At 47.5% G+C, this 15,245-nt stretch overlaps 2 protein-coding genes across 2 annotated transcripts; one reads left to right on the top strand and one right to left on the bottom strand.

The window, feature by feature from the left end:
* Positions 1 to 1,572: 1,572 nt before the first annotated feature.
* Positions 1,573 to 5,763, top strand: LOC109769655 (ras-related protein RABE1c). The gene is made up of 9 exons (XM_020328386.4): positions 1,573 to 1,733; positions 1,817 to 1,925; positions 3,845 to 3,917; positions 4,041 to 4,141; positions 4,232 to 4,297; positions 4,396 to 4,493; positions 5,115 to 5,177; positions 5,256 to 5,348; positions 5,428 to 5,763. The coding sequence occupies exons 2-9, from the start codon at positions 1,853 to 1,855 to the stop codon at positions 5,503 to 5,505; spliced, it is 645 nt and encodes a 214-aa protein (XP_020183975.1). The 5' UTR covers positions 1,573 to 1,733; positions 1,817 to 1,852; the 3' UTR covers positions 5,506 to 5,763.
* A 965-nt stretch (positions 5,764 to 6,728) lies between these two features.
* On the bottom strand, positions 6,729 to 7,733 carry LOC109769659 (zinc finger protein ZAT12). The gene has a single exon (XM_020328390.4). It carries the CDS (start codon positions 7,634 to 7,636, stop codon positions 7,028 to 7,030), a length of 609 nt encoding a protein of 202 aa, XP_020183979.1. The 5' UTR covers positions 7,637 to 7,733; the 3' UTR covers positions 6,729 to 7,027.
* Between the last annotated feature and the right edge of the window lie 7,512 nt (positions 7,734 to 15,245).

Raw genomic sequence — 15,245 nt, forward strand, 5'->3', positions numbered from 1 at the left:
AAACCGAATGTTTCAGAAATTTAAGCGCGTGGGTGTGGAGAGGCGGTGGAGAGGTTCCCTAGGGCCTCCACGCCACCCCACCTGGCAGCCCATGGGTTGGCCGCGTGGGGCGCCTCTCTTGTTGCCTATGGTGCTCCAGCCTCCGTCCTAACTACAAACCTCTTGATGCATTTTTAATGATTTTTTGGGTCTCAAAAATTGATTTTCTTGAAAAAAAAACGACAGAAAAACATAATTTGACATTGGACACCGAATTAATAGGCTAGTTCATAAAAATGACAAAAGGTGATGTCAAAACTATGCAATTATGATATATATATATAGCATGCGATAATGAAAAAATATGTATACGTCCAAGATGTATCACTTGCCCATGCAAATAGGTGAAACCTTAGGTTATTCAATACACTTGATTGGAGATATACCTTTTGCAAGATAGATTTGGGAGTTAGGGAAGAAGACCACCACAAGCATTAAAGAATGAACCGAGAACCGCTAACCAAAACAAACTTAACACCATTATTATCGCCGCCACTGTCAAATCAGAATGAAACCCTTGACGACAAACCGTTAGATTGGTAACTGTCGGTTGAAGCCCTTGACGACAACCCGTTAGATGGTAACCATCGCCCGAAGCCCTTGACCCGCAAGATTGGTAAGTGTTCACCGAAACCCTTGACGACAACGCGCGAGATTAGTAACCATCCACCGAAGCCCTCGACGACACCGCGCTAGATTGGTAATCGTCGATCCACCTAATCGAAACCCCAAAGGCTCCTTGTTGCCAGTCATGACGACCGCACTAGGACAAAGATGAAAACCATGCGACTTTTATTCCGTACAACACCACTTCTATTATTCAAACACAGCTATCAAACACAAATGAACACAAAATAGAAAAGCTCATCTAAACGCTAAAAAATGATTGATGGTTTCTTCACCTCTTTTTCCTAGGGTTGGTTTCTCCAAGGTTGTTAGAGTCGATAAGAACCGACAGAGAGGGTGTTGGGTGCGTGAACCCAATCTACAAGCACGACCCAAAGGCCCATAGAGGCAACAACATGAACTAGGAGAGTGCTAAGCTGCAACTTGCAATTGACTCAAAACTCTCTCAAAAAGTGAGCTTGCCAGTCATGACTAAAAAACAAGTCATGTCTGAATAGTGAAAAGCTCTATTCGAAACAAACCTAACATCACCGTTGCCCGTTTCGAAAAGACAACATCACCGTTGCCGTCATCACCGCCAAATCATGCCGAAGCCCTTGACGAGAACTTGCTGGGTTGCCGATCCATCGCCAAAACCTCCAGTGCTCCTTATTATCGGCCGCGACGACCGCACCAGGACAAACATGGAACCGTGAGACTGTTATACGCCTCCATCATTCAGACGTAACCGCCCAAAATAAACAAAACATATCATTCAAAATACTTAATCTAAATGCTAAAACTTGATCCATGCTTCCTCTCCTTTTATAGGGTTTGTTTCTTCGCCTTTTGGTTCAAAGAAAGGTCGCCGGAGGCCAGAACCTGCATTGGAGGAGGAATTCCTAGTCACAGCACGTTGCAGTCGACCCAAAACTCCCTCAAAAAGCAAGCGTCACAGTCTTGACCAAAATAGCCTCTCTCTCTCTCTCTCCTGCCAGGAAAAAAAAACACAAGCCCTGTTCCTACGATACGATCTCCCCAGATCCCCTCCCCGTCCCCGTCCCCGATTCGATTCCCCGCATCGGCCGGTACCAATTCGGCACTCCCCACACTCCGCCGATGTTCCTTCGGTCGTCCCGCCTGTGATCACCTCTCTCTTCTCTCTCGCCAGCTTTGCCGCCGGTAGGATCGGGGCCGGTGGAGCGCGATGGCCGCGCCGCCGGCTAGGGCCCGCGCCGACTACGACTACCTCATCAAGCTCCTCCTCATCGGCGACAGCGGTGATTCTCCCTGTCCTCCTGCTAGATCTCTCTCCCGGCCTGCCGCGGGCTTCTGTACGCGAGTGCGCAATGGTTAGCAAGGGGATGATAGTTGTGTGTAAACTGGCTTGCTGCGTCTGTTCGGTTCGAAGTGGAAGTCATCTGGCCTGGTTGCTTGTAAGTTATAGATGGATGGACTGGTCGTTCCGGTAGCTTTAATTTGCTCCAGAGGATTGGTAATAGCCTACGTCTAAGCATCACTGCTGTGGTGGCAGTGCAACCGACGTGAGGAAGTAACCAGTATGCTCTTCCTTAGTTTCTTGGTGAACTGCCTAGGAAGGGATTTCAGCGTCTGGAGCTGCTGCCGAACGCTCTGGAAAGTCAGAAACCGTAGGCGATATAATCAAAACTGTAGGTGGGGGAGTTTTCTCGGCCGCGAGCTCCAGGGTGAAAGCCTAGGTCTGACCTGAGCTGGTTGTACCTGGCAATGGCGATGTTTTTTTTATGTCGTTACCTTGTTGAAGGCATTTCTCGGAGATGATCGGATTGATTCTTCAGGCTAAAAACCTAGATTCTGGCATTGGTGGTTGGATCCGATGATGGCGATGCTCGAGTGTCACTCCCTTCTTGAAGGCGTTGTTGTTGAAGAACCTCACATCTGAGTGGTGGCATGAGCTGGTTTGCGCGGATACGGTCATTGATGTAGTTTGCCGATCATGGATCTCATCGCTTTGGTTTTTTCTTTGTTTCTTGCCAATGCATGGTTTTGGTCTTATATGACTTTGCTATCTGCCAGCGTGTTTTTTGAGTGCGTCCGTTGGTGTTGGCTGTGTGCATCCTAGCTATGCAGAGGTCGGGTGTATGCTCTTTCGGTTTGTATCCTCTTGATGCTCCCTTTTGAGCCAATAAAATCCACCCTTTGTCAAAAAAGGTGGAGAACTTTTATGATCAATAGAGGAATGACTCATGCCATTTATTTGTGTTATTTTCATTTTGGTTTGATAGATGCTTGGTTTGTTGTCTTCAGAACACCGCTGCTAGGTTGAAAGTTCGCGGTGTTTGTGAAATGGTATCTTGTAATATCCGTTGCCCAGTGATGCGATTCTTTTCATGATTGAAGGAACCTTGTAGAAGGGGTGCTTTTGTACTTATGCAAGTATAGTTGTTTCATGCTTTACCAATGGCAGCATCTAGTTGTTTTGAAGGTCCTCATGATATACTGGGCTAGCTTGCTGTCAGACTGTCTAAGCATGTGTACAGGACACCAATTCACTTAGTTGAGTTTCGTTTGTAAGTGCGTGTGACTGAAAATGGGAACAGTGCTGAAAGTTTATAAAATAAAACACATTGGTCCTGTAAGAACCTTTATAATCAACGCAATTTAGCGTAGAGTGTAGACACATTGACCAGTCAAAGCTGTCTTGTGGATTTACTCCTTTTTGGATATAATTCTGTGTGCATGAGACCCACATGCTGGCTGGCGAGAAAACTAATCAATTGTGAGATATGATGACATACAATCAGCATTGTTACTCGTCATAAAATAATCACATACTCGAGTATAATGTGCTTTAGATTAAAAAAGATGTTTAATTTTGGTGTGATTTGTCCGTGTACTCTATTTAAGTTCCTAGTGTGGCCCATTTCTTTTGGCATATCTTTTTGACAATCCTAGCTATTTCGGGAGGTCCATTTCTCAAGATTCTGGGAGAATCGGCCAAAGAACTGGGCCACATCTCTTCTGGTAGTATATGAGTTTGGCACTATTTGACATTTACATGAGTTGTGAAATAATGGTTAGTAGGCCAGTTCTCATAGGACTCATGCTTCTCTTTGTGGCCTTCTCAGTCTTGTATTGATAGTTTATGACATTCTTATTTACTCTATTCTTTTGCCCACTCACTTACTGGAAATCTTCCATTTTGATTCTCATTATCTAGGTGTTGGCAAGAGTTGCCTCCTCCTACGGTTCTCTGATGGCTCCTTCACTACTAGTTTTATTACTACAATAGGGTATGTTTTAAGTTCAGAAGCTTTCTAGTTTTCATCATAGGCACTGTCAGAGTATCACCCCTGTTTGTATAAAATATTTGGGACTGTCTGCCCTTCTTTATTTAAAATTGTTCCTATGTGCAGTATTGACTTCAAGATAAGAACAATTGAACTGGATGGCAAGCGCATTAAGTTGCAAATTTGGGATACAGCCGGTCAAGAGCGATTCAGGACTATCACGACAGGTGCAATGTTTGTTTTGCTCTGTGCTAGAGACTAATTCTATGAAGTTCATATGAAAATTCTTTTCTCAAGTGAAGTTATTTTTTTCTCAGCATACTACCGGGGAGCCATGGGAATCTTGCTTGTTTATGACGTCACGGACGAGTCATCTTTCAACAGTACTGTCCTTCAGTACACTCTTCAAGCTTCAGTGTAGATAACTTTGCTAAAATTTTCATTTTTTATATTGACATTTGAGTTTATTTTTAACATACAGACATACGGAACTGGATACGCAACATTGAGCAACATGCCTCTGATAATGTGAACAAAATTTTGATAGGCAACAAGGCTGATATGGATGAGAGTAAAAGGGTACTGATCTAGGCATCCTCCCTCTATATGTTATCCGCTGTTCTTATTGTCTACTCCCTAGTGAATGCATCACATTCTAGAAATGTACACAATTCAACCAATACTCCCTCCGTCCTTTAAAGAGTGTACTTCCTACTTTGTTGGAGGGTCAAGTTTGACCGAGTTTGTGCAAAAATATATCAATGTTTATGAAACCAAATAGAAGTATGATGAAAATATATTTTATCATGAATCTAATGCTACTAATTTGATGACATAAATGTCGGTGTACTATTGTACAAATACAGTCAAACATAAAAAAGTTTGACTTTCCAACAAACTTGGAAGTACACTCTTTCAAGGACGGAGGGAGTATGCATGTACAGAAGATTATAGCCCTCCTTATTAGGCTACTTATTGCCTTGGAAGTTGTGTCTAACAAATGGCTAGCTAAAAGTAGGGTTATGAAAGGGGAAAAAAATCTGTGTAAAGTTATCTCAAACTGGTAGAATGACATGCATTCAGGAACCAAATATAATTGCAGGAAGGAATGGATGGAGTAATACTTAGAAGTTTCTTCGTGCTGTTGTTCATTTGGTATTATTAGCTCACAGCTCATTATCTGCGCAATTGTTATTGCAGGCTGTTTCTACTGCAAAGGGACAAGCACTAGCCGATGAATATGGCATCCAGTTCTTTGAAACTGTAAGTTGTTGTGCTGAAGGTTTTGATCTTTTCACAAATTGAACTTTCTTCAATTTTACCTTCTGCTGCATCTTTCAGAGTGCCAAGACAAACCTCAATGTGGAGCAAGTTTTCTTTTCCATTGCCCGAGATATTAAGCAGAGGCTTGCTGAGACTGATTCCAAGCCCGAGGTAAAGGTCATACCGAGCATTTTTCCTATGTTGATTTGAACTTTGTTTGGATTTTGAAATATTACGTTGATGCTTATAGGACCGGACGATCAAGATTAACAAGACAGAAGGTTCTGAGAATCCAGAATCTCAGAAATCTGCCTGCTGTGGCTCATGAGGAGTACGTGGACTTCACTACCATGGGCTGTTTTAACTTTATCTGTTTATTACTGTCAGCTTGTTATTATAGGAACTGTAAGACTTCAGGAGATGACTATGTTGTGGTTGTTCTACTTGTGTTACCTTCTATATTCTTTGCAGCAGCAACTATTACTTTTAATGTAGTTTTTGTGATTTCTAGGGGTGATTGCATGTTGTATTGTCATCGTGAGAACCATCCACTTTCTGCTGATGTAACTGCATTTCAGTTTTTCAATCTGTTGATTGCTACATCTGCAAAACTCCATTGAGCTCCATTTGCGCGTCGTGCTACACTTTAGTTGAGTGGTGCACTAGCCATGGACAACTTTTTGCTAGGATGCTTTCCCCGATGAGCACCCGCCATCCTTCGGTGGATAACGAATGACCATAATTATTTGAGCAAGCAAAATCATTCCCGAGGAAGTTAATTTGAGCACCCTTTAACACAAACATGCAAACTGCATGAATTGCAAATATTCCAGTAATATTGTACTTCCTCCGTCATATATTGGTTGTAGTAACATCTTATATTATGGGACGAAGCGAGTACGATGCATACTGCGATAGGCTATGCCAACTTTGTTAGTTTCGTGCCTTGTAAATGGTGGGTAGAGTTTGTCTTCGATCGTAAATGAAAAAATGACCACCTGAAATCCCGAATGATGGACACATGTTATGTGTGCTTGAATGTTTCCATGGACTGCTGTAGACCTTGTTTTGTTCTATATGTTTATACTATTTGTTTAGATGTGCCGGTGAAAAGTTAGAAAGCGTCTTTGAACTGTTGAATGTTTGTTCCCTTGCTTTCAGTTTCCAGCCTTTATCTATTAAGAATGCAATACAAAAGTTCCATGTTGTCATGCTGCTGCAAGCAGAATGGGTTGACTGTGCTCGTGTTTTTTTTTTTTTGCGGGGGGCGTCTTTATTTATTTGACGTAACCGGCTTTGAAATGTCTTTTTTTTTGTGATGAAAAAAAATTGAAATGTCTGTCATTTGACTTTCTGTTCTGAAGAAAATGCTAGCCTTCATTGGCAGGAACAGAAACTTTATGAATATTGACTTGCCGAAACAAATGTTAGCCTTCATTAGTAGGAACAGAAGCTTTATGCAAATTGACTTGCTGAAACAAATGTTAGCCTTCATTAGTAGGAACAGAAACTTTATGAAAATCGACTTACTTTTCGAAATGAACAGCGTAGTAAGCAAACATTGTTACACTTTTTCAACATGTAATCATTCAAAAGGGCGACCATAAGTGGTAAATTTCATGAAGTATTATTTACAGCAAGGAAATGCAAAAGTTCATGTTTGATCTGTTTCAGAACTACGCCGTCGTACCAGCCTATGAACATTTACATCTAAAAAATTACAAAAAAATGTGAAAGGTGTAAAATAAAGTATAAAATAAACAAACCAATAGAACAGTTTAGCAGGAAAGCAATCAGCAGCCACCGCCATGCGCGCGAGGAACATCAGGGGGCACGAGCAATCTGAATGATCAGAGGGAGCAGTCTAACATGGCGAGCGCCTTATGCACACCCTGCCCGGCAGCGGCGCCGAGCCCCGCCGCGCATCTGCACTTGGCGCAGTTCTCCGACGGCGTCAGGTTCAGGTCCAGACAGATCCCGCCGGCGTCGCACGACGCCAGCGCCGTCTCGGGCGCCGCGGCCTTGCTGCTCGGCGCGTTGGTGGCCGCCTCGGCCTCGACGCGGTGCCGGCGCATGTGCCCGCCCAGCGCCTGGCCGACGGCGAACTCGAGCCCGCAGACGGGGCACTCGTGCGCCCTCGGCCTGGCCGGCTGCGGCGGCGCCTGGCGGCCGAGGCGGAGCGCCGCGTCGTCGTCGTCGACGCTGCCGGTCGCGTGCTGCGGCTGCGGATGGTGGAGCCTGGGGCGCTTGTGGCTGGCGCGGTGTCCGCCGAGCGCCTGGAACGTGGGGAACTGCCGGTTGCACGTCTTGCACTCGAACACGCGGCCGCCGCCCATCGCCTGCGCCGCCCCGGCGACGGCGCGCTGGTGCTGGTGCTGCTGCGCGAGGAGCATGAGCAGGCGAGCCGTGTCCAGGCCTCCAAGCTCCATGTCCCACACATCCCTGCCTCTCTTGCTCATGGCTCTCGAGTCTGGACTTGATCTCTCGCCGGCCGGTTAGGGTAGGTAGTCGAAAGTCGCAGTGTACTTTGCGTGCGTTCGTATCACCTTGGCCTGCACTGTGTAATGCATATGTGGCTCTGCCCCGTATGGTGGATGCCTCTTATATAGTGTGCGCAACCTGAGGTTGGGGTTTGGTGCACGTAGGAAACGGGCGCGCACGCACGACTACTACTAGTGGCTCGCAAGTGTTTGTTGGCTTCTAGACGTGGACGTGTCTGCATGTACTTTTCAGACTGTTTGACCGCGCGCTGTGGGAGAGATTTGTTACTACTAGTCTACTACTACAGTCTACAGTACGACCCGTACTGAATCTGCGTTCAATCTTGTCATGTGACTAGGTAGATCGCAGTATCTAGTCTAAAGTCAACATGTGTGTTCAGGCGATCGAGCTGACTCTTCTAGAGCGGCCGGCTGGCTGGCCGGCGGCTGCGCGACCCGGCTAAGCAACCACAGAATCATAAACAGCAGACACCTGCGGACGTGCCCGATGGACCATGGTGCGGCGTCGTGGCGGACGTCCGTATCGTGTGCGTGTTTTTCTTGGAGGTAATAGCACCACAAGTCCTAAAATTTGCACGAAATGTGATGTTTTAGTTTAAAGTGTGCAAAACTACACCCCTAGAACTTGAACTGCATGTGACAATTTGAAATTTGGGTCTAAATTGTGCAAGTTCTAGGACTTGTGTGCTATTGCCTCTTTTACTTCCGCGCTGGCAGCGATCTCGACCCAGCCTCTGCACGGGTTTCAGTGTTTCACACACTCTCCGGTTGGTGTATGTGGTTTTGTTGCTGCCGTCACGACATTTATTGACTATACCGGGCGAACGGAGAGTTCGAGATCTACACGAATAGCTCGTTTCCAATCATCTAGAACGAGCGGCGCGACGTCCCTGTTCAAAACGATCGAGCTCCCTTTGTTGCCTCCGTGGAATCTAGAAATTCATACTGTTACTAGCAGGCTCGGTTATATGTTTTTTTACCTTCACGTAGCAGTCCGAGCTAGTGTTGGTTAATCCCTTGACCGAAATTAACGGCTGCTTAATTAGCCAGCTGCGGACATCTGATAGGTGTGTGCTGAAGACGATCGTGCAGGCTGCTCGATCGTTAAACTTGTTATTCCCGGGCTGCTAATTGATGCGTCTGACCGGCGATGTTCATGCTTCAGCCGGCCTTGGAATTCTTTGGATAATCAACACTTGGTCATATTTTTTTCTAGAAAAACAATGATCACTTTAATTAATGACGAACTTCTGGGAACGAATGATCAACTCTGCAGCAGCCGAGTCAAATGTTATTGTGTGCTAGCCCGCGTTCTTTAGAGGTGCCACTTGTCAGGTATCACATTCAAACAAGCATACTTAAATATCTTGCCAAGATTAACATAAGCATAATCGCCACTATAATTTCAAGCCAACTGGTTGACTAAACCGGCCAATCAAGGAGAAAAGAGAAGCAGAGAAAGAGAGACGAAGCTTGGCTAGGCCGCAAGGGATTGTTGGTGACGGAGGACAACCGATGCCCTGCATATATCGTCGTTAGGTAGGGTGCATATGCAGTCCGGTCTTGGCGGCAAAACGATTTGACCCATTAATCCGAATGAAAATGACTCGATCGTACCTAATGCGAGAAATTGTAGCTCATTAGTGCGTCGCATGTATGTACGCATGCATTTTGCTTGGCTCGCTTGGTCCCATCTTAATGCCTTTCTGCACATAAATTAGATACTGTACTCCAATGATCAAGTAATGTACGTTTCTAAGAATAATGTGAGTGCAACTAATGCACGTGTTTTAATCGATTCTAGGTCCAAAATTAAACAAATGAAACTTATGTGCATACATAAATGCTGTTGGAACGCTTCCACCAACCAAAAAAGTTTGGAAGGCAATGATCATTCTCAAGTGTAAGTTTTTTTCATGGCTTGTGTTGCATGGCCCAATCCGCATTGCAGAGACTCTGACAATCGGGGAATGACCCCATAACTCAACCTACCAATTATGCTTTGCAAGTAATGAGACGTTGCGCATCTATAAACCTTTGTAAGTCTTTGTAGCATTATTGATCTAATGACTACCCTCCCTCGAAGCAGGAAGGCGGTCAATGTTGGAATTGGCCTTCCCCGATCCAAGGCAATTTATATTAACGCATGGTTGGATGACTTTCTTACGGCCTCTTCGACTAGCGCATGTGCATAGTAGCAATCTGATTTATGCACCATGGACCATTTAGAAGTAAAGGAAACGATCAAAGTTTACTGGCCAAAGAATGACTTACCGGGAGGTGGCACATCTAGCTTTGGCGGACGTTCGCATGTGCATTCTTGTAGTTTTTTTCCTGCACAAGTAGTTTGCATGCCGGTTTGGGGTTTTAGTTAAGCCTCACCAAGACATAGTTTTCTATTTTTTATTTAGAAATGGAGGAGGACCCCCGACCTCTGCATCTGGACGATGCATACAGCCACTTTATTAATTATTCACATAAGATCTTACAAAGTAATACAACAGTCAGACTAAAGCCACCGTCTAGGCAACATCTGTTGCTACTTCTATCCAGTTGATGAAGGGATGCTGATAGTCTGTGCCTAATACCAAAACAGACCTCGCAGCCAAACCTACCATCTAAGACCTGAGGTCCCAACCAGGACGCCTGCCGGGTATGGGGCACCCACCAGTCCGGCGCACTTCTCAACCAGGACGCCTGCCGGGTATGAGGCCGCCGCAGACACCTGCCACCAATCCATCTTCAGTGTTGTACTGCTGCATCAACCTTGCCCGGTCTAGCTACCGTCGACGCCACCACGATGCCAGACAGCGCCACCTCCCTACGCGAGTCCATCTCCGCGCATCAGACGTCGAGTCTTCACGGCACCATGCCGCCGAGATCCGCCGCCATCAATGTGTAAGCTGAAGCACCGCTCCACCAAAAAGCCTCCCACTGGTCCCTCGGTCCATGTACACCTCCACGAATGACGCCCCCAAGAGGGAAACGACACCATAGCGCCGCCATCATCTGATCTACTGATCTAGGGTTTCCCCCGGAGGTAGCATAGAGTGGCCTTGAACTTCTCCACGGCGATGCCTTCAAGAAGGGAACGACGCAGACATCGCCGCCACCACCGGCCTTGGCAGCTAGCCGAGAGCAGGTTTTCACCCAGATCGGTTCGAAGATCCTCCCTCAAGCATCTCGTGCACGGACTGCCACCATCTCTGCCGGGGACTGGACGAAAGGGATCCAGGCCGCCGCCGCCTGACCGGCCATGGCACCACCAGGATGCCTATAGCCGGCGCCGTCAGGCCCACCGCGCTCGCCTGTAGATGCACACCGGAACCGCCGACCCGCCCAAGCCCATCTGGGCAAGACCAGATCGGCGATCTCGGCCGCCGCCACAGGGGCGACTCCGCCGCGGGGAGGTTGCGCCTCCGCTGACGCCGCCGTCACGCATGCCGTAGGGATCCCGCCGCTCCTTGCCGCCTGATCTGCATCGAACGATGCGCCGCCGCCGTCCGGAAAAAACGCCACCACCGCGCGAGGGATAAGGCCCCGCCGCCGCCATCATCATAGGCCAGGCTTCGCCGGTGAGACCTCAGGCGGCGGCAGGACGGAGGAGGCGAGGGAAGGGGGCCTAGGGCCGGCGGCGTGGTCGCCCCCCGTGTCGCCCAGGGTTGGCGACGCGGGGGTGGGTGCGTGGGGTGTGACGCGGGCGAGACGACGGGTCTATGACCCAGTAGATCGGATCTGCATAGTTGAGACATAGTAGCGTCCTTCTGACTAAATTCCTTGAACCTATGAATCTAAAGCTTATTTGGTTTGTAGGATTTCACAAAGGGAAACGCTTGCGTTCGGCGCACCGTCCGAACGCTTCGGCCGGTCCACTCCCTCGTTCGTGCACTGCCTATTGGGCCCACGCACCGCCCACCGCTCATCACAGTCAGTCTTATCCCTTCTCTCTTATGCATCTTCTTCCACGCATATATATATATATATATATATATATATATATATCTCTCTCTCTCTCGCCGTAGCCCCCAATCATGTCCCCCGCCCTGTGCTACAACACCTCTGCTCCTCCTTGCCCTTCTTCCATGCACCCGCGGCCATCGGCTTGACGGCGGCCGTCCCCACGGTGAGTGGAGGAGAGAAAAAAGCTGCAAGCCGTGATGCGTCGACGCCGTCGTTGGCCGGAGCGGAAGCACCGACCGGCCATGCGTGCTGCCATGGCGGCGGCAACCCGTGCTGCAAACAGGCCGTGGAAGCTGCAACCGACCGGCGAAAAAGCCACGAGCGGCGCCCAGATGCTTCAACAGGGTGTGATGTGATAATGTTGGAACCGGCGTCGAGATTTGCTGGAACTAGCGTCGAGATTTGCTGGAACCGGCTTCTTGATTTGCTGGAATCGATGTCGCGAGCCCATCTTTGCTGCAACCAGCCGCAGAGATTGCTGGAACCGGCGTTCGGAATTGCTGGAACGGGCTCCTTCTTCAACGGCGACCATGGTGACCATGATGCTTTTTCGCTTCTTTTTTTGTTGCAACCGGTATATGTTTTTCCTGCGATCGGTGATTTGTTTTGCTACAACTGTTTCATTTTTTGCTACATTCATTCACGGCCGAGCTGAGTCCCGTGACGGCGACAACTTTTCTTGCTACAACCGTTGTAGTTTTTGCTACATCCGTCGAGGATTTTTGCTACATCCTTTCCTCATGGAGAAGCTGCGGGCTCGACGGCGGCGATGATGATTTTTTTGTTGCAACCATCGTTGCTTTTTTGCTACATACAGTCATTTTTTTGCTGAGATCGTGTGCTACCTCTGGCGACAGAAGACGGCGAGTGCGGGAGGTTAACGCGTGCGCGTGCGGTGCTTCGATCTCCGACGAGGGGATTATGACGAGGGTCGCCGGCGCTTGCCGCAGCCCCCCTTCCCCACTCTCTCTCTCTCTCTCTCTCTCTCTTCGACGCGCGGCGGCTGCTCACGGTGCGGGAGAAGAAAGAATCGAGGAGGAAGAAGAAGGGGATGACGCGCGGGGGGAGGGGCACTGAATCGTGCAGCCTAGGATGCAGGCATCGTGTGGCTGCCGTGCGACCGGCCCAAATTTGGACCGGTGCGCTGGCGCCTATCAGTGCCCTTTCACAAACACATGAGAACATGAAGACATAGAAGCTGGACCTTGATGTCATGAGATGTTACATCGTACATGAATTGGGAAAAAAAATTACATGATCGTGTAAGTCGTTTGTCTGGTTGCGTAAGAGAAGAAACAAAAAAAATTTCTTTTGCAAAACACAGGATTTTTTTAATAAAGGATTACGCCGTAATTGTCACTGAAACAAAAAAAAACTTTAGGGTTAGGCTTTACGGAAATTGTGCTTCCAAATTGCATGCAAACTAGACCTTAAATATTCCCATGATTTTCAATCCGACGAAAAACAAGAAACATAGAAAAATCCTCCAAGAAGTAAAACTCTCCAAAATCAGTGAAACTACTTCAGAAGGAAGAGGCCCGTAGTATGTCATAAAGACATAACTGAAGTCTTCAAATTTCGAAAACACTAACGCCCACACGTGTGGGCGTCTGACAATTCGCCCATACGCATGGATCCTCCTCCAACCAATTCTGCACGAATCTTGGCGCGTTCTAGCAGTTTTTGTGTGCCACGTAGGACTAAGCTGGTGTGTGCGCATTCATCCGGTCGCCCACACGTCCTTTTTCACCACACGGGGGGCTGGTGTGTGGGCGTTTAGCAATTCGCCCACACACCAGTTTTCACGCACGCAAAGGGGGCTGGTGTGTGGGCGTTTATCACTTCGTCCACACGCCCATCTCCTCGCCCACACCCAAAGCTGACAGTCGCCATGTGTTTCTGCAGGGTACATGGCAACTGCCCTAGCTTTGCTTGTAAGCAGATGGCAACTCTTTTTTACCCGAGTTGCCATGTGATGGTACATGGCAACTGCCCTAGCGTGCACGTAAGCAGATGGCAACTCTTTCTCTTTACATGGCAACTGCCCCTAGCGTTCTTGTGAGCACATGGCAACTCTCTCTTTTACCTGAACATGTTTTTTTGCCATGCCTTTTTGTAGTGCTACATGGCAACTGCCTAGTGTTAGTGGGTGGCAACTCCTAAAGTTTTGAAATCATGGCAACTGCAGTAGACCAGACCATACATGGCAACTGTAGTTGAGCAACCATGGCAACTGTAGTTGTCCGACATGGCAACCGAAGTTCAACGACATGGCAACTATAGTTAAACGAACATGAACGAGAGTCTGGACCATGGCAACTGCGGGACGCGCGGTGACTGTCACGCGGGGCGTGCGGGACCACGAGGTACGAGGCCTGACGTACGGGGCGTGTGGGCGTTATCTATTTCGCCCACACGCACGCGTGCGAAAGGGACCGGGAGGGAAAAAAAGAGGTGTGTGAGCATTACTTGTTTTGCCCACACGTAGGTGTATGGACTGTTCCTCTTATACACCACACAAAATGTGTGGGCAGACCCCCTAACACCCACACATATGGCACTTGTCGGCGTCCTAAAATTTTAACGTTCATAACGACTCCTAGCATATGATGCATGGCTCATGGGTGGTGGACGAGAACTCCATAGAGCACCAACTAACCCCTGCCTTTTCAACAGAAACATCACGAGTGTTGATCGATGGGCCAGCTGGTTAGAACCGGATCTTGGACTCGATCGGACTAACAACACGCTGACGACTCGGCATTCAGCAACCAGCACGATTCACTCACCAGACGTGCCCGTTGAATTTGATTACAGCTACCTAGATTATTACGCCCTAGCTAGATCATGCTTTGCATAAGTCCCATGAGCACATGCATGCGTACTGGGACTGCACGATTGTGGCTGAAGTGCAAAAGTCAAGCTGGCTTGTTTAATCATGCGACTTTTGGATTTGTTAGTGGCTCAGGTGTCTGCTTTGTTTCTTTATCCACCTGGGTGCTTGAATCTTCGGGTTAGAAAGATCTAGGAATTTGTTAGGGTCGCCAATGTCAAATTACCTCCACTTACCATCAGCAATGCGTGTGATCACATAATTTTCAGCTGTCAAGTTTCTTTATCTACAAAAATTTGGCCCATGTGATGCAAATAATCATATAGGTATGTGCGGAACATGATCGTGCAGGCTGGTCGATCGCTAATTGTTATTTCCGGGCTGCTAATTGATGCATTTGACCGGCGATGTTCATGCTTTAGCTAGCCTTGAAATTCTTTGGATAATCAATACTTGGTCATATTCTTTTCTAGAGAACCAATGATCGAGTTAATTAATGACGAGCTTCTAGGAACGAATGATAAACTCTGCAGCAGCCGAGTCAAACGTTATTGTGTAGCGTACTAGCCCCCATTCTTTAGACGTGCAGCTTGTAAGGAACTGCATTATATTCAAACAAAACATAATTAAAGATCTTGTGAACGTTAACCTAACCACAATTATACTAGTAGTATGATTTAAAGCCAAACTGGTTGACTAACCCGGCCAATTAAGGAGAAAAGAGAAGCGGAGAAAGAGAGGCGAGGCTTGGCTGGGCTACAAAGAGATTGTTGG

The sequence above is a fragment of the Aegilops tauschii genome, chromosome 3 (genome assembly GCF_002575655.3).
Source record: "Aegilops tauschii subsp. strangulata cultivar AL8/78 chromosome 3, Aet v6.0, whole genome shotgun sequence".
NCBI classification, from domain to species: Eukaryota; Viridiplantae; Streptophyta; class Magnoliopsida; order Poales; family Poaceae; genus Aegilops; species Aegilops tauschii.

Coding starts and splice junctions, on each gene's coding strand:
- LOC109769655 (XM_020328386.4), top strand. CDS start 1,853: ATGGCCGCGCCGCCGGCTAGGGCCCGCGCCGACTACGACTACCTCATC. Junction 3,918..4,040: donor AGTTTTATTACTACAATAGG/GTATGTTTTAAG, acceptor TCCTATGTGCAG/TATTGACTTCAAGATAAGAA. Junction 5,349..5,427: donor AGACTGATTCCAAGCCCGAG/GTAAAGGTCATA, acceptor TGATGCTTATAG/GACCGGACGATCAAGATTAA.
- LOC109769659 (XM_020328390.4), bottom strand. CDS start 7,636: ATGAGCAAGAGAGGCAGGGATGTGTGGGACATGGAGCTTGGAGGCCTG.